At 34.9% G+C, this 26,204-nt stretch overlaps 1 protein-coding gene across 6 annotated transcripts; it reads left to right on the forward strand.

Annotated features, from left to right (window-relative positions):
• The first annotated feature begins 1,569 nt into the window (after positions 1-1,569).
• Positions 1,570-24,145, forward strand: LOC115938801 (calcium/calmodulin-dependent protein kinase type II subunit delta-like). 6 transcript variants are annotated; one of them, XM_081810777.1, is made up of 8 exons: positions 1,570-5,591; positions 7,597-7,719; positions 8,547-8,630; positions 9,327-9,369; positions 12,747-12,784; positions 17,120-17,179; positions 19,164-19,205; positions 21,579-24,145. In XM_081810777.1, exons 1-8 carry the CDS (start codon positions 5,472-5,474, stop codon positions 21,660-21,662), a joined length of 594 nt encoding a protein of 197 aa, XP_081666903.1. In that variant the 5' UTR covers positions 1,570-5,471; the 3' UTR covers positions 21,663-24,145. The 6 variants fall into 6 exon arrangements, with proteins under 6 accessions (XP_081666903.1, XP_081666904.1, XP_081666905.1 ...); XM_081810778.1 differs by having other exon boundaries at positions 1,615-5,591; positions 12,750-12,784; XM_081810779.1 differs by lacking the exon at positions 17,120-17,179 and having other exon boundaries at positions 1,615-5,591.
• Positions 24,146-26,204: the final 2,059 nt, after the last annotated feature.

The raw sequence follows: 26,204 nt of genomic DNA on the forward strand, positions 1-26,204 counted from the left end.
TCTAATGATAAATCAAAGCAAGCTTACAAAACAGTGTTTATTTAAATAGGCACTAACAATTAAACCTCAGTCCACTTAATAGTGCCCATGTAGTTTTTGTCTTAAATATTCTGGCCTGAGTGTTTAAAAATCTTCTATATTTGTATAATTGATTTAGTAAAAGTAGATTTTTTGGTAGAAACTCCTCAATTGAACAATTAAATTATGAGCATTTGTCTATGTAGTGCCTGACGGGGTTCTTGGGGAACCAGCCATCAGTGAGCCTTCCCCTTTGCAGAGACGTACCACATCAAGTATCAGCCAGCAGGACTGTAGTTGTAATGCACAAGGACAAAGCCTCAGAGGCAGGCCACGCTTGCAGCCCAGCCTAGGTCCAGAATGCTAAATGACTCCATTGGGAGTCTGTTTTATAATTTCATAACAGCCTACCTCAGATGTTTATTAGAAAAATGTCTAATTAAAAATTAATATAGACTATTGCCATTACAAATCTAATTTTCTTCTTTACGCCATAAACCATAGCTGAGGGATAAAACTGCGTAGGTATCACCTTTCTTCCACCTGTATCTTGGGAACACAAACACAGACACTCAATCATCATCATCATTGGATGCATCTGTTACATCAGATAGTAAAAATGATATAAAAATATATTTAATGTACATTAAGTTTACAATGTAGTGAAAGATAGAAAAAATATTTTTTTATGTTGTGAAGATGTATCAATATATTGAAATTTTTTTTCATGGTCTTTTTTTTCTTTTTAACTCCACTATAGTAAATAATTTTCGGTTTTGATTTTAAAGCTTTGTTAGGTTTTTATTTAAGAATGTTTAAATACATTGTTGTTTAAATTGGTTGTGATGCACACGAATTTAAGAATTTGCTTTTGAACTGGATGTTCCTGAAGCAGGCTATCATAGTCTAGGGTGATTAAACCACTGTTTAAAAGCCATTTTCACTGCCCCAGTGTCCGTTATATAAAGATGTCAAGTCTGATGGACAAGAGCAAGGCTAGATCTCTCTAACAAAGAAAAGGTAAAGAAACTCAAGAGATCAACACCGTTAAGAGAAAAAAAGGAATCTTAGGCCATGCCAGGCAAAGTTTTGCCTGTCTTATCCATCTGTCCTTGGTTTCCATTGTTTAAGGGAAAGCAGAAAAAAACAAAACAAAACAAAACAAAAAAACAGTAGCAGTCAGAGCTGTGGCAGAAACTAAAGACCTCATGCAGGCCAAATAAACTTTCCAAAAGTAGAAGGGAATTGGTTCAAGATGGCAAGGTTAGAAGATTCCAAATTCACCTCCCCCCATGGACACACTGACTCTATAGCTTCATATGGAACAGTTTCCTCTTAAAAAACAAACAAACAAACAAACAAAAACTAAAGGCTGGCTGGGTGTTGATTATACATCAGGCAAAAGAAAACCACACTGAAGTGGGTAGGAGAGGCTGGGACACAATCTCACAATAAACCCTGACCATGACTCAAAACCCAGGCCTTCTCCTTGAGGAGTAAAGGAGAAGCATGTCCCACATCCAGCACGTCAACTTTTAGGACCTGCACCTGAGAGATGAGCACCCAAAACATCTAATTTTGAAAACCAGTAGGACTCATGTCCCAGATGCACAAGACTATCATGATCTAAAAGACAGCTCTTAACAGGCCTAGATGCTTGGACATACCTGCCCAAGGGCCTAGCTCAGAGGCAGCCTGATTGCCTCCAGACATAAAGTGAAGGAGGTTGACCTGCTTATGTTACAGTGTCAGCCTGTAGGGCAGGCATCTAATTTAACACACATATCTAGGAGCCTACTGGAGTATCCTCTGGGGTGGAGACTGGCAAGTGCTGTGTCCACACTCTCCCTTCGGAGTGCTCCAGAGCACCAGGAAGGAAGATTTTACATGTGGCTGCTGCCCAGGGAATGCCTCCTGACTGGCTGGCTCTGGAGGCCAGGGGGGCTTGTGTTCCTCATTTCATGAGACTGTAATAATCAGCATCACCCAGAGAGGAGCTCATACCCATGTCTGGCTCCTTGATTTTTGCACCTGCTGCCAGGCGACACCTCCACATTGCCAGCTTTGTTGGTCAGTGGGCCTTCTGCTTGTGGGTCCCATAGGACTGTAACTGATGGAGAGATAGTTCTTAAGTAGCCACCACCTCTACCACACAGCGAGAGGCAACAAACCTAGGAGCTTGGTCTTTCTGTGAAGGGGGCCTATTAACTAAAAACTATGGCTGCAGTCTGAGGGGCAGGTTTCTAATTAAACACACATCTAAGGAATGACTATAATCTTACCAGAGACCTCAGCACTGCTTTCTTCATGCTCTCCCTCTGCCACACTCCAGAGTGCCAGTGTCTCCTGGAGGGAAGCTTTGCACGAAGCTGATGTCCTGGTTTTTACATCTGCTGCCCTGTTTTTGCATCTGCCCCCCAGGGTATGCCCCTTGATTGCCTGGCTGGTCAGGGGGACTTGCATTCCTGGGTTCCACAGGACTGGCAATTGAAGAAAAAATTCTTGGCAGGCTGCCATCCCAGGACACTGCACAGATAGCAGATTGAGGCATACCTCCTTCTAGTCTTTCTGTGAAGGGGGCCTCTTGGCTTGTCCTAGAACTTTGCCCTGAGGAGCAGGCTTCAGGGTTGGTACATACCTAGTAGATTAAGAGCTACTCTCAAGGAATGTAGGTTGTAGGCACCATCTTGGCACTGTCCTTCTGCCTTGTTCCAGCTTTGCTAGTATCTCTCAGAAAAGAGATTATACATTCATCTGCAGCCCCAATTTTTGTGACTGTCATGCAGGGGGCCACCAAATTGCTTGGCCGATGGGGCTTATGCTTGTGGTCCCACAGGACTGTACATATTTGCATGATTTTAAAAGCTGCTACCTGAGGGTCTGGCTTCCAAACAGTGTGAATCTAGGTACTGAGCATCTCCCCTTTCAGTCACTGACAGGTCTTGTCACATCCTTACCTACTGAGAGCTAATAAAAATATAGTAGGCTTTTTGGATAAGAACAAAGGTTTGAGAGACGACAGAGTTGGAGCAGAGTTGAAAGACAAGGTTCATCTTCTACACAAGGAGAGGGGGTTGTTTTATCTACTCTATAGATCAACACAGAGTCAAGTAAAATGAAAAAAAAAAAGAAGAATATGTTCCAAATGGAAGAATAAGATAAAACCTTACAAAAAAAAATCCTTAATAAAATGCAGATAAGTAATTTACCTAATAAAGAGCTAAAAGTAATGCTAATAAAGATGTTCATTGAACATGGGAAAAGAATGGATGAACACAGTGAGAGCTTCAATAAAGAGATGGAAAATAAAAGAAAGTACAAAATAGAAGTCACAGAGCTAAAGAATACAATAACTGGAAAACATACTAGAGAGGTTCAACAACAGATTACATAAAGTAGAAGGAAGGATCAGTTAACGTGAATCCAAGCTGCTGGTGGAACTCACCCAATCACAGCTGCAAAAAAAAAAAAAAGAAAGAAAGAAAAAGAAAAAAAATGAAGATAACTTAAGGGGCTTATGCAACAACATCAAGCAGACCAACATTTACATTATAAGGGTCCCACAAGAAGGAGAGAAAGAGGCAAAAAACTTGTTTGAAGAAATAATGGCTAGAAACTTCCTTAAGGAAGTTAAGGAAGGAAGTGGGGAAGGAAACAGACATCCAGATCCAGAAAGCCCGGAGATTTCCAAATAAGATGAAATCAAAGAGACCCACATCAAGACACATTATGATTAAAATGTCAAAAGTTAAAGATGAGGAAATATTAAAAGCAATAAGAGAAAAACAATTAGTTGTATGCCAAGGAACCCCCATAATAAGTGTTTCAGCAGAAACTTTGTAGGCCAGAGGGAGTGGCATGAAACATTCAAGGTGCTGAAAGGAAAAAAACTTCCAATTACAAATATTCTACCCAGCAAAGTCATTCAAAATTGAAGGAGAGATCATGAGTTTTTCATACAACAAAAACTAAAGGAGTTCATCAAACTAAACCAGTCTTACTAGAAATGTTAAAGGGATTTCTTTAAACTGAAAAGAAAGTTTGCTAATTGGTAACAAGAAAACATATGGAAGAATAAATCTCACTGGAAAGGTAATTACATAGTAGAAGTAGTGGATTAATCGATTATAAAGCTGGTATACAGGTTAAAAGACAAAGGTAGTAAAAATTCTATGATTGTGATAATTAGCTACAGGATACAGAAGTAAAATGTGACATCAAAAACAAAGCATGGGACAGGGAAGAGTAAAAATGTAAGCTTTAGCATAGGATCAAACTTAAGTTATCAACTTAAAATAGACAGTTATAATTAGAACTTGTTATATGTAAGCCTCATGGTAACCACAAGGTGAAAACCTACAGTAAATACAGAAGAGAGAAAGAGAAAGTAATAGAAGTATACCACTAAAGAAAGTCATCAAACCACAAGAGAGCAAGAGAAGAAGAAAGGAACAGAGAGAACTACAAAAAGAGTCAGAAAACAATTTTAAAAAAAAGGCAAAAATAAATTTACACTGCCTATAAGAGACTCACTTCAGCTGTAAGGACACATAGACTTAAAGTGAAGGGATGGGAAAAGATCTTTCATGCAAATGGAAACCTAAAGAAAGCGGGAGTAACTATACTTATATCAGACAAAACAGGCTTTAAAACGAAGGCTGAAATAAGAGACAAAAATGAGCATTACATAATGATAAAGAGGTCAATCCAACAAGAAGATGTAACATTTGTAAATATTTATGCACCCGATATAGGAGCATCTAAATATATAAAACAAATATTAACAGACTTAAAAGAAGAAATAGATAGCAATACAATAATAGTAGGGGATTTTAATACCCTATTTACATCAGTGGATAGATCATCCAGACAGAAAATCAATAAGGAAATATTGATCTTAAACATGTTAGACCAGATGAACTTAACAGATGTATACAGAATATTCCATCCAAAGGCAACAGAATACACATTCTTCTTGAGTGCACATGTAACCTCTTCCAGGAAAGATCGTATGTTAGGCCACAAAACAAGTCTTAATCAGGGACACCAAAGAGTATGCCATCCCAATGACAGATGAGTTTCATCTTTAGGTATTGACCTGCTATACCTCTTTAGAATTCTTTGGTCCTAAAGTTAACAAGGAAATACTGTCCTTGAACAACCCATTAAACATAACAGATATATATGTAATACCCCATCCAAAAGCAACTGAATACACATTCTTTTCAAGTGCACATAGAATTCTTTGGTTTATGTTTCGAACTGCCACATATTATCAGAGTTCTTGAGCATAAGAACAGGAGAATTCACGCTCCACCGAATGCTTCAGAGTAGATCAGGGAATGTCTTTCTGAAGTTTTCCAAATACCCAGTGTCCTCTTTGAATGGGTATGGCTTAGTGTCATTGTGGATCTGCCACATTTAACTTACTGTTGCCTGAATGATTAAACATTATGTTAATATGCTCATTCTGTCCAGGTGTCATTCTCTATATCCTCCTGGTGGGATATCCACCCTTCTGGGATGAAGATCAACACAGACTCTATCAGCAGATCAAGGCTGGAGCTTATGATGTATGTAATAAATGTTCATATAACTGTAGATGAGTGTTTGGTTTTTGTTTTTTGACCAAGAACCAAATTTTTTCATTACAATTTTAACTAATTCTCAACAATTTCTCTTATTATTTTTCTCTCTCCTAGGGAAAGAAGTAAGGCCTTATCTATTTTCTCTTTTTGACTTAACTTTGTTCATTGATATAATTTTCTCTCCTTTAACAAATATATCTGTAAATATGATTTACCACCACCTCTGGGTACACCTCACATAGCCAGCTCTCTGGAAATTAGAGTTCAAGGTCTGATGATGCTTTCCTTTTTTTTTTTTTAATTTAATTTTATTATGTTATGTTAGTCTCCATACAGTGCATCATTAGTTTTTGATGTAGTGTTCCACAATTCATTGTTTTCGATAACACCCAGTGCTCCATGCAGCGGGGTAACTAAGAAATAGGCAATATTGGGTCCACCTGCTGTGCCCAAGTTAAAAGCTCAATGTGGAAGTGAAAGGAATTTAAAAAGTCTATATTTTATTTTATCAGGTCTCATGAGCTCAGCATGGCATTTCTGTTAAAATGTTCTACTATGGATGTGTGTATCACAAGAATTTAAAATGTATATTCTTTTAATTTTGAAGAATTCCATTTTAGTCAGACTAATAATTGGACCAAATTATGATTTACGGGGCCACAGCTAGCACATTCATCATCTTTACAGACTACAGGGAGGCACCCCCCTGGGGAGATACAGCTCTGCAAATGCACTGTTTGATGAATGTGAAGGAGTGACTTTGTTAAAATTTTTAAAAATGAGAAAAAGGTCCACCTTTATTCAGGCTGAACCAGCTCCCAATTTGCTGTCGGAAGATCTGTACATCATGAAGGAACAGCCTTGAATATTTCTTCAGTAGCTCCTAATCATTAGCAAGTTTTTACAGCTGCCCAAAATAACTTTTGGAATTAAAATGACAGCTGTTAAACTGGCAGAATTTGAAGTTAAAGAGTCACTATCATTTTTCTCATATTTCATTTTGCCAATGGGTCGCAAAGTACCCATTTTATAACTACTGAAAGTGAACTAAAGTCCAGGACACAGTGACAGTAGCATTTGTTTCAAGATTGTCTATAAAAATTCATGAATTGAGAAAAGGACCTGATATTCTGTCTGTTGTTTAGAAACTGATGGGATGTAAATTTTTCCAAACCTATCAAGGATAGTATTTCTACTAATAAATTATATAGAAATGAGGTTGCATTTTTAGCAACAAAAGAAACTTAGAATAAATGGTTTTGTTATACAGGTATTAGTGCACAAATGGCTTACTAAGAGAAGTTGTGAATATTGGTTCCTTTCAAGAACTTTGCTTTGATGAAATTTGTAATTAAGTAGATTAACTTTTCTGAGGTGTTAAAATGAAGTCCTGCAAAGGCTCTTGTAGGTTGAGATTTCTTCTCAGTACTATATGACAAATAGCCACAAGTAGTAAGTCAGTTTTGACGCAGGTAATGGAAGCTGTGTTATGATCTCTACTATTACTGCTCATGAGTTGTGAAAGTACTTAATAGCTCATTGTTTTTCTGTAATACCTCCTTTTGAATCTTGGTGTAATAGCATGATGACATCAATACATGTGACAGACTGTCAGCTTTATTGATGTTTGCAAATAATTATGAGAAATATTGCATAAAATTTTATTTTCAAACCAAAATAAGGATGCTTTGAGGGGACTAGAAGTTTATCTTTCTAAATTTTAAAATGTATGTACTAGGTATAATATGCAATTTAGAATATGTGTTTATCCCTTATTGGTTACTTTTCTTTAATATATAGAAAGAGAGGGAGATATATACATCTACATTGATTTATCTGTCAATTTATCTATTTGTAGATACAGTTTAACTTCTACAAAAAGTAAATTTATGAAGAAATTCACCACTTAAGAAAATGATTAGTTTACTTGGCTCTTCCCTGTTTGAGTGTATCTGTTTTTTAAACTCTTTATAAATTTGTGTTTTTGAAGTTCCCATCACCAGAGTGGGACACAGTGACTCCTGAAGCCAAAGACCTAATCAATAAAATGCTTACTATCAACCCTGCCAAGCGTATCACAGCCTCAGAGGCACTGAAACACCCATGGATCTGTGTAAGTGACAGTTCTCTAAAGACCTTAGGAGCAAAATTAAAAATAAATTTTCTTTAAAATATTTTTCATGGATTTAAAATAATTTTTGCAGAAAAAGATGAAACTAAAAATGAATGCATTTTTAACTCAAGGTATTTAAGAAAATAAATTTGTAATGCTGATAATTGCTGTTTGGGGTAACAAAATCTGATTTACATAGATTGATAAATATTGCCTACAATAATACAAGGAATGAGTATTTCCCCTACCAGTTATTGATAATACTCATGAACAGAGGTCAAGAAAGTGACACCAAGATTAACTATATCCCAGTAGAGAATATTAGACAGAGTTCAATTATTTATCATTAGGCAGCTTTAGGGAGAAAAATAAGGTTTAGAAGCTTGTAGTGAAGTTATACTAGCAAGAAAGAATGGCCATAGTAGCCTGAATATATTTTAGATGTGCTAAGAAAAACTGAAATTTGGGGGGAATGTAGAGATTTCAGTACATTTCTAGGATTAAGTATCAAATGTTAGGGCAGTAAATATGGTGCTAAGTAAATGAAAGACAGTCCAATAGAAATATAATTAAAGACATTGAAATACAGATAATTTGGGGAATTATTGATATTCATTTCTATACTTTCTATAGATAAATGTTGCACCTTCATTACAAATAGTCTTGGCAAAACTAGTCGTCCGTTATTAGGGAATTTTTTTTGCAGGTGAATACTCACAAGTTCATCATATGGGTTCAGGCACCATTAATGCAGTTTTGATGAAGTTGAGATACTGTAATGCTTAGTATGTTTTAAATATCCTAAGTTTCTTTTCTTCCTCTTCCAGCAACGTTCTACTGTTGCTTCCATGATGCACAGACAGGAAACTGTAGACTGCTTAAAGAAATTTAATGCTAGAAGAAAACTAAAGGTAAGAAATTTTACATTTTTGGGGCGCCTGGGTGGCTCAGTTGGTTAAGCGACTGCTTTCGGCTCAGGTCATGATCCTGGAGTCCCTGGATCGAGTCCCGCATCGGGCTCCCTGCTCGGCAGGGAGCCTGCTTCTCTCTCTGACCCTCCCCCCTCTCATGTGCTCTCTCTCTCTCATTCTCTCTGTCTCAAATAAATAAATAAAATCTTTAAAAAAAAAAAAAGAAATTTTACATTTTTGTGGGGAGGTGGACTTGGCAGAGTGAGAAATGAGATTCTATATGAGAAAATAACTCCTCAGCAAAGGCTTTTAAATGTGCAGACCTCAGTAGTCTTATTACTCTTCTTCTGGGTCTTCAGAAAATGGAATAGTGCACTGGAATTAAGTCTACAGTGAAGAGCTAGGATCTCTGTGGCAGTGTGTGCTGTGATTCCTCCCTTCAGAGGAAAACAACTGTGCAACTTGACCATTGGAATCCGGCCACACACATGAGGGCAGCCCCAGCATTACGTGAGACATAAGCCTGCTGCTCTCAGGAAACAAACAAACAAACAAACAAAAAAACAAAAGGAGACAAATAAAAATCCCCTGACTGAAAGTAAGGCTAGGAGACGATTTGTTATCAAAGACTGTTTATTTGTCAGGTCAAAGATTTGCATGAGCAACATTAATTTCATATTCTTATTTTTCTGACAGGGTGCCATCTTGACAACTATGCTGGCTACGAGGAACTTTTCAGGTACATGTGTTAAGAATTCTGTCCCTTATTCACTGCTTTCCTCTTTAGCAGTCATCTTGGAATTAAAGAGAAACCTAGTAATTAGAAAAACACTGTTGTTTAGGGATAGCAGATACATCGCATGGAGTGCCTGTCATTAGGAATCCTCCTGGGTACTGTCTCCACAGAGACATTAGGCACGTGACTGCCCTCTTCACAAGAGCACTCCAGCAGCCCCTCCCCTGGTCAGTGCCGTGCAGCCTTTGAAACCCACCGGTCATCCTTGCTGGGGATACACACAAGTTGTGGCAATATGTACCCCCTCTTCTTGAAGCTCAGCATTTCGAACCTAGAATTAGGTCATTGATATTTCATCAACTAATAATTATGAATAAGATTTTGTTGTTTGTCTCATAGGGAATCCAAATAAGCAAGATTTTTAACAGAAGACCATTATTGAGGAACCCAGTTCTCTTAGGCCCAAGTTCTTTCAAAAGTACAGTTGTATCTTGGCACCCTATAGGAATGGTTGCATATTTCAAAGGTATCTAAACTCAAGAATTTACAGAGAACCCTACCTCACGGTAATAACACAGGATAATAAATGTTCCTCAAAATGATTCCATGATAAAAATGATTCCATGATAAAAATAATTTTTTAAATAAAAGAAGCTAAGCCATTTCTTTATTATAGGATGACTTTCTAAAATGGAATTAATATATATTATGTCCAGAAATTACTTGAATTTTGGAACCCTCTTCTTCAATAATCACAAAGGACCAGGTTTCCAAAAATCAAATTTTGGTAAATTCTAATTAGTCTTATGTATGGGGAGGAACTGAAGCAGCAAGAAAGCTGCATTTGGTAAAGTGGCTATTGAGATTTGGAAGGATTATCAAATGATTTGCCAAAAATACTACCACTTTACTTTGCTTACTGTTTATATAAGAGAGATCTGAGACATCAAATTATCCAGCTATTCTTCAGTTATTTCTCCCTGTACATACTTAACTCCTGGGTATTATAGTGCTACCAGGTGATGATCCATAACCTTATCAAATGTTCTTCAACCTTCTCAACTAATTTTTAGTTACTTTTTATGACTATGTTAAATGGTCAGCTTTTGCCCCCCATTATATTTAGTTATACATAATGTGAAACCATAGGAGGCTTTCCAAAGGCTTCCACTGACCTGTTAAACAGCAACAAAGAATACAATGAGTAATGCTACAAATTGAGGGACTGTGTTAGTCAAATGTATGTATTTTGTCCAATTTGTTTGGTGTAATAAAACGTCATTACTGCCTTTGTCAAGTTACCTGTTTTATGAACAGTTGATTAATATAGTTGACATTTATATGGGTGAGTTCAATATCATCTCATTAAATATTAACTAATATATACTATATTCAAATAAATATTTCACTGTGGCCCAAAAATTAGTGAATCAATAAAAGATAGGATGGTCAATATATATTGTTAAAGATAAACTAACTTGAAAAAATCTCCAATATTAAGACTGGGTATTTTGTTAGTCTTAAATACACTCTTAGGCATAAATTGGGCCTTTTTAAATATATAACACTCATGTATAGAAGCTTTTTGTGTACATCACATTTTCCTTTTCATCATTGTGTAAACTAAAAACTCATGACTAATGTGTGAATTTTATATTGTTTCTGATGTCTAACATGAAAGGCAAACTTTTTTTTTTTAATCCATCACTTCAAAACCAACTGAATAACATTTGACCCAGTTACAACATCTTGTACTTGATATTGCATTTTAGTTTTGAGTATTTTATTCATTCTGTTTCATTAGCAAACGTGCTCTTTAAAGTAATTTGTCCATAAGTATATGGTTATAAAGTTGTTTTTATTTTTTTTTTTCTTTTCTCCCTTTATGTGGAATGTATTTCTTGTGAGGTAAGGTGAATAGTAACCAAAAGGGACATTTCTGCATCTCCCAGGCCAAATCCCTGCTTACCCTGAATCATTGTCTTCTCTTTGCTTGCTATTGCAATTTCAACTATTCTGAGTTTGCTTTCTAACCTATTAACTGCCACTGGATTTACTTAATATTGCTTTTTAACTCTAGGCAAATACTATAGCTAAGGCAACTATTCTTGCAATGTCAATTAATAATAAATTAATAGCTTTGTTGCTAAGGACTAAACAAAATTAACATTTTTGTATCTTAAATTTAAAATTATACCAAAGTGATATCAAAATAATATCCCAAATCAAATGGATGTCAGGAAATTACATGTTCATGCAGTTCTGTTATAGCTAGGTATTTCCATTTCAGATGCCAAAGTCTACTCTGATATACTTAAGTAAATATATATATATATATAACTTATATATATTATATATATATAAAACATTTAATGGAAACATAGGTATATACTTTGTCCTGCATATTCATATATGTTCTACACTTGGTGTACTGATTGTCATTAGCAGTTATATAATCTGTTAACTGTGTATGAATGTACCCATTCACTAGGTATATTTTTTGAAAGGATGACTTCACCTTCTAATATACTCAAGAAGCTCAGTAACAGAAAGAATGCTAAAAGCTGTCCTTGGAGAAATTGAAGTTTCATATGAGACCATATAATTCAACGGTTCTTTGATTAGTTGAAGATTTTGTTTTGTTTTATATCTCACCTCAAATTTTATGATTTTTAATTTTTTGATGTAAAAGGCTTTTGTTTATGAAAGCTTTGTATTCTGATTTTAGAGTATAAAAGAATACATCATGCCTTTTTTTAAAGGTCCTATGCTAATTGTTTAAAAAATTTGCTCTTGGCCAATAATATGCCCTTCATTTTAAATACAGTTAATACTATTTTTTGTAAAGATGAAAGCTCTGATTTCAAATATATATATATATATATTTTAAAAGGATGTTACTTAGCCAGAGCAAATTTTCACAAATAAATTTCAAACCTTCAGAAAGAGGGGCTTAAGTGGCAGAACTGACATGGTCACCATACTTGTGGTATGAATGAACATGTGATACAATCTGTCAGCTGATGTCTGAAGACTGAAAGCAACTTTCTGGATTACAAAAAGCATAGTCCAGTTAAAGTTCCAGTATCCTTTTCGCAACCAACAGTGAAATAAAGTCCAATAACATAACTGGCAAAGTGTTCAATTTATGCAATGAACTGAATAAGAATTTAGTGCTACATTTGATGTGGCAAAACCAAGAAAAGTGATACTGTATTTCTATGTCCTGTAAGCTCGCGCTCATCAGTGTGACCTTGATAACTTGGCATATGTTGGCCATAACTCAGTAAAGGTGATAGAAGGAAACAATAACCTGATTTGTTGCCTGGCATCGGTTTCTGTGGATAACTCACTGAAATGGTTTTACTCTCATTTTGCAGCAGCCAAGAGTTTGTTGAAGAAACCAGATGGAGTAAAGGTAAGTTAAAAAGGTGCTCCTAAAATCACTTCTGACTTTCAGATGCTGGATCATTTTTAAATGTTAAATGTAATTTGTGAGTTTTCACAGCTTGTATTTTTTATAGTTCCTCTAAAGGAGACAGGTTGAAGTATAAAATAATTAATATGTAAAGATGACTGATATGTATGTCAAGAAAAAGTATATTTTTCTGTTTCAGTATATACTAAATAATCTGACAAAATAATACTTTTATAGGAAGTTGTTGTAGAAAATGTGTAAATCCTCTCTGCTTTACTACACTCCCAAGCTATCATAGTGACCTGAAAATCAATGGAAACCAAATGCTTTGCAACTAGTTATGCTAGGTTCTGGAAGTCTGCTGAAATGTATAACCCCCCCAAAAAAAAAAATCAAATCATACGGTCTGGAAAACTAAATGTCAAATAATTAAATTTCTCTGCTTGGGCAGTTTTTATAAAGGTATTGATTGTTCCTGTGCTTCTTTCATAAGGATTAAGACATACTCAAGGTGAATATTCTAAAAAAATTATAGGAAAATTTTCCAAAAAAGATAACAGGATATTTTGGCTTTCTTGGATTTCTAAACAAAGTAATAGAACTTATTTTCTATTGATTTTATTTTGTTTCATGGGAATTTATCTTTGATTGAATGTAACCTTATATTTGTATTATGTTTGTTATCTTTCTGGAGTATTACCTAAGTATTTTGTTTCTTTAATCCTTTTCTTTCTTTTCCAATGGCAGATGCATACATTCCTCATGAACACTTCAACATTCTTGGGAATTAGTTAATATTATCTAACATTTGAACTTGACCCAAAGTCAGGTGGTCAGTTTATTTTGAAAATATAACATAGAAAATCATTTATCACTTCTTATGTTCATGCCCAATCATTTCTTCACCTCCTATTTATGTGTGATTTGGGAATTTCCAGAGCTGTGGTTACCATGCACTTGTGATTCCCATTAGGATGGCATTTGCCTTTTACCAATTGCTTTCCTCAACCTGTAATGTTCTCTTCCTTCTGCTTAGTTTATTCAGTTTCAGTTTCATTAATGACAGTTGATGTTGCCTTTTTCCCAATGTTACATTGGTGGAAATGTGATATTTTAAATTTTCCAAATGTTTCACTCTGTGTTTTTCTGTACCTTTCAGTGATGTAGAGGTCACAGTTCCTATAGAGATATTTATTTTTACTACTATCCTTATATAGAAAGAAACATTTCCAGAACTTTTTTTCTTCTAGACGACTTATAGCTTCTCTTTAAAGAGAAATTTATTCTGTGCTCCATGCTTTGATACTTTAAAAATTCAACCGGTCATATTTTTTTCTTTTCCTTTCTCTTTGACTGGTCAATTCAGAAAAGGAAGTCCAGTTCGAGTGTTCAGATGATGGTGAGGATCTCTATCTGCCAGATTTCTCCTCCTGTGAAAATTCACACTTAGGAATAAAAACAGTCTTATTTACCTAAGTTAGTGTAAGTGGAGAAAGTGTAGGACCATTACATGTCAGTGTCAATTAACTATCAAAACACAGTACCCACATTCACATAATACTGTTTATCTTTGAAATTGAATTTTTAAAATATGCTTTATACCTTTATCCATACCTTTATCCATATGCTATTAAAGGATCTTTTATAAGACCAGAGTCCAGTTTTCTCTTGAAACTAAAGAGATCATGACATAGTTAATGTCTGTTTAATGATAAGTGAAGGAATACTCTAGGATTATTTTTAAGTGATGATCGTGATTAAAATAGGAGTTATTTTTAGTTCAGATACACTATAATGTATCTACCATGAAGTTTATAAATAGTGTGAAAGTGAGCATACAATGGAACCTATCCTAGTTAAGCACCTTATAGGAGGAAACATTTATTAACCTCAAAACTGAATAAACTTAACACCTGAGAAATAAAAATATCTTGCCCATGCCTCATAACAATAATTCAGTGAATCACTTAAATATCTGGTTTGATTTAGTTTCATTAAGAAAAAAAGCTTCCATAACATAAATTAACTACATTTCATAAACAAAAGTGCCAGAGTTCTTATATGTTTAAAAGACAGCTTATAGTTTAACTCCTACTTAATATTTGACTCTTTAATAAAAAAGAAGTCCTCCTAGTCTTTTACTTAAAAATTCTGCTATTATTTTTCAACTAATTAATATTGCAAGTACCTTCAAAAGACTTCCCATAGTAATAAAAGATCATTAAGCTTATCTACGTTAACTTAAAAAGTTTGTAATTGTACATTTAAACACAACTAATAGTGGTGGTTGAGTCTCATATTCATTTAACTCCTATTTGCCATGCCTGACAATAAAGCATGGCTAATCTAGACAGAATGGCCCTCAATCGGAAGACCTGGTGCTGTATGTACGCATGTACCTATGTGTGAACGTGTGTAGGGGTTTGTGTTGTATGTGTGTGCACACATTTGTGCAGAGAAGTACGTGTACATAGGTGTGCATGTGTGACATTTTCACTGAAAGAAATCAGTTCTTCACAACCATTCTAGAAAATAATCAAGTCTCTTCTCTCAAAACAGAAGTAAAAGTATCTCAGTGTATTCCTCTTTTACTTTTGTATCCGCTGATACAAACTGAATATAACATATTAAATATATGTGGTGCTTTCATTATAAGTACCTCTGATCATATGATAAGAAGTCAGCTGTGTTTTGCCATGCACTCTTCCTGATAGGAAATTATTTGTGTGTGCATCCCTCCTCTTTCATCATGTATTTCATACTAACATAAGTACTAAATTTTGATCCCTTTTTAATAGATTCCATTACCTCTTATCTCTTTCTGGCTGTTGCACAAATTTGATGTTAAATTCTGTACACTTTTATTTAAAGAAAAATTTTAGACCATCTGCAAAGTAGAGATTGATGGTTTAATATTTAAAGAGTTTTTCAGTAAAGGGCACCAGAAGTTTTCTCTTTTTCTGCATATCACAGAGCTTAGTGTTATATGGCTTAATTAAATAATACTGATACCAAACAATCACACAAATGTGAATGAATAGAAAAGCAAAATATTACATGCCTAAATTAATTTCTTTAATCTTCTATGTTCTTCCCAGTACTGGTTTCAATATGATCTTCAGGTATAAAATACAAAAGAAAAAAAAAAAAAACCCTCCTAGAAAGTCCCAATAAAATCGGTGTAATTGCTTATAAACTCATTTGGTATTCATCTATTTTATGCAGTATATTTTTCTCTTTGAGACCCTTAAGAACATTTATACTAAAATTATGAGATGTGTTCCTTTAGATAATAATATGTAAAGAAAATACCTAGATAATGTAGTACAAGAGAATGAATGTTAATTTATAGCTCCATTTGGTAACCGTAATGTAAGTTATCATGCATGAGTTTAAATGAACGTTGATTATTACTGTTTAGTTTTTGATTCTTTAGTGCCCAAACTCATTTGTGATTTCAAGTTTCCACTTGTCTACAAAGAATTTTCTCTATGGACCATTATAATACTTACTGACCCTCTGAGTTGCTTTCACCACGTGGCTTCCATTGTGATATGATCTTTTTTTAAGGTCAACCCCAATATGTTAAAGCAAAGGAATGATATACCAAACACAATCTTCAACAGTAGCACTTTGAAAGAAAAACAAAGTGTAACACTTTGACAGAAAACACAGTGTTTTCCTCTCAAACAATTGTGAAAAAAGTCTTTTTACATTCAGAATATAGTAAAGAATTCAGTTTGCCCATTTATAATTGGACATGTGTATTTTAAAGGAGGCCCAGACTTATCATTTAAAAAAATATTATAAAGCCTGCATTTCATCAGAAGATCTAAGTTTTGAAGATCTGAGTTTTGACCTACTAAGCAAAGTGACGGTGGCTTCCCAGAGAAAGACGGTCTATGTGTGACTTCAGGATCAAGAATAAAATGGAAAAAAAAAAAAAAAAAAAAGGAATGTATTCATAACAGAAAACAATTGGAAGCCGGAAACAGAATCCAACTTGAGGAGTATGAAAATGTTTGTATTTATTTCATACTCTGAAACTTGATTTGCGCTCCACTGAAGCAGTTCTTTGTTGGCTAGTGTGGCACAGCCAAAGCGGCCAAGGCTGTTTCGTCATCCCCCGTCACAGACACAGTTCTAGCCTGTGTGTGACCACCGGAGACTAGAATTGAGTATCATTCCTGTCAGACATCACGGTGTCTTTCACGTTCATCCTCAGTGGATCTTTATTTTCATGTCTATATCTCCACATAGACATGCTGCAGTGTAGAGACATTGGCTACCAAGGGGTTTAAGGCATCTCTGTTTCTATTTTCTGCATACCTACAGATAAACAACAAAGCCAACGTGGTAACCAGCCCCAAAGAAAATATTCCTACCCCGGCGCTGGTATACCTGGACTCTTTGTAACCCTTCTTAAGTTCTTTATTGTTTTTTGTTGTTTCTCTCATTTGCTTTCACTATATAGATACATATTTAAGTATTTTATTTTGTTGGGTTTTGTTTTGCTTTCAAAGATATAAGAAAAGTTCGTTTCTTTTTTCTTTTTGTTAAGGTAGTTGCCAAGCAGTGTGTTTCTAACATGAGATGATCTCATTTCATTATTGAACATTATTCTGATAGCTGTGGTCTCTGTAGTTGAAATTGTTGCATGCTGCTTTAGAAATACAGTAGAATGCGCTTTGGTTGCTCTTAGCTCTTCTTCTGATGGTAGCTCTAGATTATGCAAACAATGGTTTCCTCCTTTCTTGATGGAAATATTGACATCAAGGAGAGCTAAGGGGATGATTGCTAGACAACAGTAAATGTAGACCTTATTCAGAGTTCCCATTTCTTCTTATTAAAAGACAGCAGGGCTTTGTAAGACCTCACTTTTTGAGATAAAGAGGCATTGGGTAATTTTGAGCTTTTTGTTTGTTGTGTTTTAAATGATCACTGTTTCACTTTAATCCAAAGAATGAAATGTATAGCATAGAGCCTTGAATTATCAGTGGAAGCCAGTTTTGCCCATTTTAATCAAATTCACACTATTTACAACTAAATCATTTTAAGACTTTGAGATAGTGTTATGTTAAAAGTCAAGATTTGAATACTGGCATTCAGTACTCTGAGTTCCGTAATGGTTTGCTCAACCTATTACATATTTTGATATAGGTTTTCTGAAATACTTCTGATTTTTTACTGTCCTCTGTACTGTTATTTTAAATGAATAAAAAAATACTAAGGGAAATTATTTCACTTGGGTTAACCAGAAGGTTCAATTTAAAAACATTTAAAGGAAAAAGGACATATCAAGATAGCAAGTTATCTATGAGTAAAAAACAATGTCAATCACACCTCTAGCCAGGGAAAGGAAGAAGGGAAGCAGTAAATGTGTTCTCTAACTGTTACAGCATAAACTGGTGAAGAGGAGATCCTAGAGGACAGAGTGCTTATAGTGGGAGAAAACTTTCAGTGGACTGCAGTAACTCGGTTACCAAGACATCATGCAATGAAAGTGCCAAGCATGCCAGTGGACACTGAATCTTTTTTAACATCAGTCATTTGAGTGTTATTTTCATTTGGGAATATTTCTTCAATTCTCTGGTAGAAAGCAGAAAGGAATAATAATATTTTCTTCATGGAAAAGCATGACTTTACAAGCAAATCTGTATATGTAGTCCATAAAGCTGAAATTTATTTTTAGATATGAATTAACATAGCATTTAGTAGATTATAGTGATTATATGATTAGTTCTAGAATCCTTTAAATGAACCTTTTACTCAGTATTCCATAGAATTGCTTATGGACTTTTGAAATACATTCTTTAGGATAGCCTTTTTTTTTTTTTTTAAAGCAAGGCACAATGTTCTAGATTTTTCAGAGTATTTATCTGTGTGTTAACTATACACTACTAACTATAGTGATGACACCATAATCCATTCTCAAAGATACACCGGAAAAAAAATCCTCACAAAGGATTCAAGATCATTTTAAAGAGTTCTAATCTCTAGGGTCCTTGGTCCGTTTTCTATAGGACACACGTTAACAGCCTACTCACTAAAGAAGAAAAGGAAGTTCTGTTACAGAACTTTGTGAAACAGTGAGTGCCTCTTTAGGTCTCCAAACTTCAAAGCCTTGTCTGTTTAATGATCACGAATAAGGTCTTTTGCATGCTGCTGCTGGGTACTGAGGTATCCTATCTCATGGGCTCATCAGGGAGATCTTTCATCAGTGATCTTGTCAGCTGCTACCTCTGACAGTGGTTAACATCGCTTAAGCTCTGGTCACTATTTAGTTTTGTCAGCTGGCTCACTCTGCTCTGTCCCTCACACTAGTAAGAATGTACTTACCAATGCGAACTGTTTCTTTCTCTATTTTGTTCTCACTCAGGAGCCCCAAACTACTGTAATCCACAACCCTGATGGAAACAAGGTATTCAGAAAGAATCAACATCATCTTGCTTTAACAAGATTACACATTTCATCAAATGTCCAAAGCAAAATTAATTCATTATCTAAACATGGGAAAGAAAATTCTTACCCTTTTTCTACCACACTTTTTTTGGGGGGGACCTAATTTATCTAGAATTGTACACATATTTCTTTCAAAACAAAAATGAATGACATCTTGAAAGAGAAATGAATGGCCAATAAAAGTCGGGTTAAGCAAAGTCTTTATGTCAAGATGACTGTGTATCTTAAGCAATTCCATCTGGTCCTTTTTTTTTTTCTTCTCCATGTCTGTCTGTGCATTGTACTTTAGTTATATTCTGCATGAAATTTTAGAATTTCTTGCTATATCATTTCACTGTCTTCAAAAAAATCAACTTGAGTTCATAGGTGTTTAAATTTAATGTTGCTTTTGAGTTTTATTTATTCTGTTGTCATAGTGCTTTTTCTGTTAATTCCCTGTTGTTGGTGTTGTTTTTGTTGTTTGGCATGAAATTGAGGATAATCAGGGAGTTTCAATTCTTATGAAATGTTTGTTTTTGTTGAATTATATGCATTTCAGTAACAGATATTTAACCACTTAGGCTGAAAGAAGACTGTAATGTTTTCTGTCTGTTGTAGATTGTTTGTGTAGCATGTTAACTAAATAATAGTACTTGTATACATGTCTATAGGATGAAAGGAGACATTTTCTGAACGTATTCCATGTTTCCAATTTACTAAATCTCATATTTTATTGTATCTCTAAGGGAAGGAAAAAATATTTCATCAGATTTTTCTCAAATATCAAATATAGTCGTGGGTCTAATTTCTCCTTACTCTTATCAACAATGTTTACATCTTAGAAAACACATTTTCTCTGGTTTAACATTTAGTTGATCAGTATTAAAATCATTAAAATAAGAAAATCAAGTATTCTTTAATATGAGATGTATTTTATGGTCATGACACTTAAAATATTTTAAGTTCCTAAAAGACTTGTAGTACTCAGGAGCATCATATAGGAGAACAATTGTTTTTTAATATCGTTAGCAAATGAAAGACCAAGCATAACAGCTGGAGTGGATACTTCAGTAGTTCTAGCTATATCATTTGTAAGAGTTGCTGCATGATATTTCTTGCTTACATGAATTAGTTTACTTTTACAGTGCATGGGTTTACCTTCATCTTGAGTTTAAATTTGAACACTAGGTCACGTTAAGAAACGCATGAAGACTCTCTGCTTTGGTTTTGTGTGTATGGAGAGACTCTGGATACACATTTAATTAGTCTGTCCCTTTGGCTTAAATATCACGTATGATATTTATATAAGTTGATTGCTTTTTTGATTTTTGAACCTCTACAAGGACACTGATTGGTATTTGCATCGTTTTCCAAAATCTGTTTTTCATCACTGAGCACATAGCTCTGGATTGGAAGTTTGTTTCCAATTCCTTTCAGCTCTAGCCTTTCATCATTACAAGTAGAAAATTGTGTTTTTCTTATGAATACTACTAAATTTCTTTGCTAGAAAATATTTTGTTAGCACATTATTAGTGGAAGAATTTATCAAATCATTTTAAGAAACTGTATCTTAATACTGGTAGTTACAGTGTCCTTTTAAGTGTGCTTATTAATCTTCAACTTCATTTGTAGTTTTACAAAGAAATAGCTTTGTCTTTCCATTATGGGAGCAGGTTTCTTATCAATAACAGCCAGTTTCTAATTAAGAAATGGATGAAAATCTAATTGTCCTTGAAAGTAAATTATTCATATAATTCCACTGCGCTGATCACAAACATGGAAATTCTTGTTAAAAGCAATTTCAGCATCTTCAGCTTAGTACCCCTAGCTTCCTCATCAAATGATGCAATGAAATGCTTTCTGTCTCTACACAAGAATAAGACGAATAGGCTGTGAATTCAGTGCCTAATATAGTGCCTTATACAAAGAAGGGGTTACTTACTGATTAATTAATTGGGAAGAGAAATTGTTCTATTTTAGGGTCAAATTCATTAGGCTAATATATTCAATTTATGATAAATATATAGAAAAAACACACCTTATGGGGCACTGTAACCAAATACAGCCACACACAGCTCTTAAAATAAGTTGCATACTTTGGCTGCTTCTACAAATAACCTAGATTTATCATGCTTCAGAGTAGGCCACCAGAGTACTCCTTTTTGAAATGTTTGCAGCATTTGGCATTTTATTTCTGTTAAAACCACATAATGTATTTGTCCATCTGCATGTCAATATATGTACACAGCTTGCTGATGAATTTTGCATGACATATATATCACTTGCCAATTTTAAGAAGAAAAAAAGTGAAGTTTTCCATTGTTTGCAACTTAACACGTTTTCTTCTCAACAGGAGTCAACTGAGAGTTCAAATACAACAATTGAGGATGAAGATGTAAAAGGTATGATCAAATCAGAAATGGAAAATCCTGATTAGAGTTCCATATAAATCAGAAAAATAATTGTTTCAAATAACTAACAAGTTTGGGAAGTAGGCCTATTCTAAAAATCAAAAATAATTTTCTTTTTATATGTACACTATTATTTTGATTATATGTATTGATTTTGTCAATTTTTTCACATTATATTCTTTTCTCTGTTTTGAAATAGAGACAAATGTAGGATATTCAAGCACATTGTGATTTTAAACTAGTAATGACAGTCTGGGGACATAATATCAAATTGTAAATGTTCAGTCATAAGGTAATATAAAATGTGTATCTATGTCTAGAAAACAGCTTATGTTCAAGAATAGAGTAGGAAAAGGAGTATTTTTTAAAACCTTTAATGGTCTCAGTGAGTTTCAACATTTGGCAGCCTTTTTATCCTAGGTTTTTGTGCCCTTTCCTAATATATTCTTGACCTCCATTCACTTGAGTTGCCCAGGTTCTTTTAGAAATATAAATGAGTCATTGCCAGCATTTCTATGGACATCTCACTGCCTCTGCACATACATACTAAACATACTTTGACTTCTTTTTGGTCTCCTGGCTGTTTTAGAAGTATTAATTTTGCTTCAGTTTCTTTCACAGTTTTATGTTCTCATTTTTGTAATTCGGCTATGTAACTACAATTTCTACTGGCCACTTGTCTAGAAGCCATTCCAAAAAAGAATGGTAACAATAGGATGTTTTAAAAGTATTAAAGATGTATTAAAGGAAAATAAGCATAAAACAAATTCAGAGAAATTATTTGTCAGATAATTAAACATTATTTGGAAAGATTATATACCTAATAGTATCAACATGGGCTTTCATTTTGTAGGTGGCATTAGTAAGACACAGTTTTGGAAAACTGTATTCATGTTATAGAATAAAGAACCTGGAAACTCTCAGGTCAAGGAGACAGATAAGCAATTTAGGAAATAAAAATGCCAGTTACCAGTCACCGATGCTGACTTTTCCCTCTTTGGTTGAATAGAACAGCTGCCTCTATTATATTAAAGTGTGCTCTCTATTTATATTTTAGTGCACTGACCTAACTCTGCTAGAGGTAGTCAGTCATTTTTTTTCTCTTACAGTGGAAAGGTGGATAGCTGTGTCAAGGATTTTATTTAGTAGGTCTATTCATCTCGCTCTTGCCCCTGAGCTAAAATTTGAACGGAAGTAATTTTATGAATCATTGATGCCAGCCGCATTAAAGAGATTTTTTTAAACCAAATAAGCAGATATGTCATTTAGCTTTGTCAGTGATTCAGAAAGCATCATCTTTGAAAGTATTTTGGATTCATTAGCTCTTTCAGCCAAGCAAAATGTTTATATTCTTCTCTTGAGCAAGAATCGGGGGAAATAAACCTGTGCATTATCCACTAGAAAGACTGAATCTTTAAACAGCTGAATAGTATTAGAATAGCAGCACCTCACCAGATGCAGTTCATCCTAATAAACATATTCCTTGGTGATCACAAGCAGGGTTTTAATAAGTGGTCTTTCTCACCTGAATTTGACTCTTTACTAAGTTTTGGTTTAGGATGATCGCTATTAATGTATGTAAATATCAACATATAAACAGAATCCCTGTCAGTCCTACCTTATAGCTGATAATATTTTTTGATGAAATAAAATTATATCAGCATCTCTCAGAACATAGTTCTCTCCAAATCACAACAATGATATTGGCTTCATTTTGCCTCTGGGATTTCACAAATCGAGATAGTTATTTGTCTTTATGGTTACGTGCTGAGACTACACACACCAAATGTTAGAGAAATTAAGTATAATATTGAGATGGAAAGAAATGTCCAGTTGATTACTGACCCCAAACTGTTTTGGTTTATTTCTTTGAATGCAATGAATAAGTTATTGAAGTTTCTGCTTAATTTTCCTTGCGTGGGTATGGCCGCAGAGTCACAGATATAACACATTAGGCATCATTCTCTGTAAGACCCACACAGCTTTTTGGTGGCTGACCTTTTTTAATATTGAATGATGTCAGAAACCTGTTGGACTAGAAGACACTTTAAAAAATCACCCAGGTCATCATTCTGACTCCCAAGACAGGTGGTATATAAAACTGTCATAAATATTTTTAATGTATTTATTATGTTGGTGATATGCTTATATGGGAATCTCTTCATTAATCAGGACACAGTCCTTCAGAAAGACCCTAATTGATTTCTGCATTTGTATGACTGTGCTCTTTTCTATTTACCTCGGAGTTTGCTATAGCTCCGGGTAGCTTGGTAGAGAATGTTTATTGACCAGCTGTGTTAGAAGCCAAATTTACCTTTATATCTAAGCTGTAGGAACTCAAAAAGACCATCAGTTATATAACCTGACCAAAGCCACACCCTCTCTACAAAGCCACATCCTACCTACAAAATTTACTGTCTTTCTTCCACATACACTTTCCAACCCTTTCCCTTCTGTATACAACTTTGTTATCAGGGTGAAACACCAGACTTCTGAACATATTCTTAAAGGCATATTCCCCTAGCATGCTCCTGCATGCAGTCACATGCTCCTGCATGCAGTCACATGCTCCATCCATTCCTGCTGGCTGTCCCACCTAACACCAACACCTAGACTTACATTGTTTCATGGTGGCACATGATCCCTGGAATACCATAGTACATCCTTCCATGCCAGTGCAGTGCACATTCTGTCTGATCCCCAAGGACCAACCTCGCAGTGACAGTTCTACACCCTCTCTACTATGAAGAAACATGAGCAGGGGGAGGATATTAACACATCATGGTGACCTAGACAAAGGAAGAAATGAAAACCAATAGCAGAATACCTTTTGTTGGCCTTTTCAAGGGGAAAAAAGTTGGGCCAACTGCTCTTAAGGAGGAAGAAAGTATTAGTCATAGTAGATCAGTAGTCCTTCACATTCAGGGAACCTAGAGCACCTAGAGAGCCAGAATTTGGAGAAGACCCATTTTCTTTGAGCTCTCCTTGTTAGTTTTCATTCAGAATGGCCTTTGGTTTTTGTAAAGCCGCAATCTGTGTGTTATTCTTGAACTGTATGTAGGCTACCTCAGTTTTTTCATTCAGCAGATATTTATTGAATGCCTACTGTTTGTCTGAGCTCCACATCTTCTCTTGGTGACTAGTCTTATTCAAGAACTTTCAACAACTCAAGAGTCAAGACGTACTTCTGTACGTTTTACATGAAGTTTTTATGCTAGAATTTAGGCTGTTTCTCTCATCTAATTCAACAAATGTCAAGAAAATTGACTTTAAAAAGTGAGACCCAACATAAATTCATTTTATTTCAAAAAGTCCTTTCACTTTTCATTTTTAAAAAAAAACTTCAGCATTTAGTTATAACCACAACATTTCCCTTCCCAAGCCCACAGTCATCCTAAGGGATTGTTTTACAATTTTTCTTTTTAAAAAGCTTCTTAAGTTCACTGTTTTCTCTTTCCAAGGCAACATGGACTTCCTAGTGTGGACCTTTTGAGCCATTTCCTAATTTTGTCCTGTATTTAAAAACCAAATATTATCTCTAACTCTATGTCTGTAAACTCAGCAGGATACTCCATGTAATGGAAAGATGGTAATGGCTTAAAAATAAATGGGCATAGCTATTACCAAAGAAGCACTGTACAGTAAAAACAGCTATATGCACCCAAAACCAAAAAAGTTTTCCTATTAGAATTCACTGGTGTTTTCAAAATACGGATTTTTAGGTCTAAAATTATTGAAATAGTCATTCCATTTTGAATACATTTCTAGTAAAACAAGCACTTGTAGGTGGCAACACTAACAGTGCAGCGCTCTATAAACATGGGTGTCCTTAAAGCCAATGATATGTAGCAATGGTCCTCTCAGCACTGTATACGTTTGAAGACTGTCCTTTGGTTTGTGGCTGTAACCACAGTTTGCAGGGCCTGTTGCTGTATGCCACAATGTCTCTCCACCTCATAACCTGCCAACACCATTGCTCAGAATCAGCTACTTCTTCCTGATGGGTATGCATCGGTTTGGTCCATCTGCTGCTCTTTCCTAGAGTTCCAGAGTTGTGCAACACCTGTCGAAGTTGGACTCCTCTGTGCCCTTATGTTATCTCTGTCACTCATCCTGCTTCCAGCATCTCATTGCATACAGCTCACCATTGAGTAGCTGCTTGGATCTCTTGCTGCATCTCATCTTTCTTACAGGTCTAGACCAGTGGAGCTCTGTACAACAAGCAGAAATGTATTGCTGTGAGCATGGGGACTTCATTCTGGTTTATCCTCTTTTTCCTTTTGCTGACAAATAGATAATGGTAATGAAGTTGCATAGAATGTCTGCAAAAGGCCCAATTAAGGGCAAGGATTGACACCCTTATCATTTGAATTGGGCCTGGTATTTGATGACATCTGGATATAAAGGTCTTGGCCCATCTACAGAATCACTTGGTTAATGAGCTTTTTGTATATGTCTTTGTGAATCTGTACATTAGTGGACAGTGTGATGACTAAATACTCAGATTCAACTATTCTTAAATTCTGTTTCCAATGAAAACGGTCATTGCTGGGTAGAATTTCCTGACG

Source organism: Leptonychotes weddellii, unplaced genomic scaffold (genome assembly GCF_054177405.1).
Source record: "Leptonychotes weddellii isolate Sample4059 unplaced genomic scaffold, ASM5417740v2 HiC_scaffold_37, whole genome shotgun sequence".
NCBI lineage: Eukaryota > Metazoa > Chordata > Mammalia > Carnivora > Phocidae > Leptonychotes > Leptonychotes weddellii.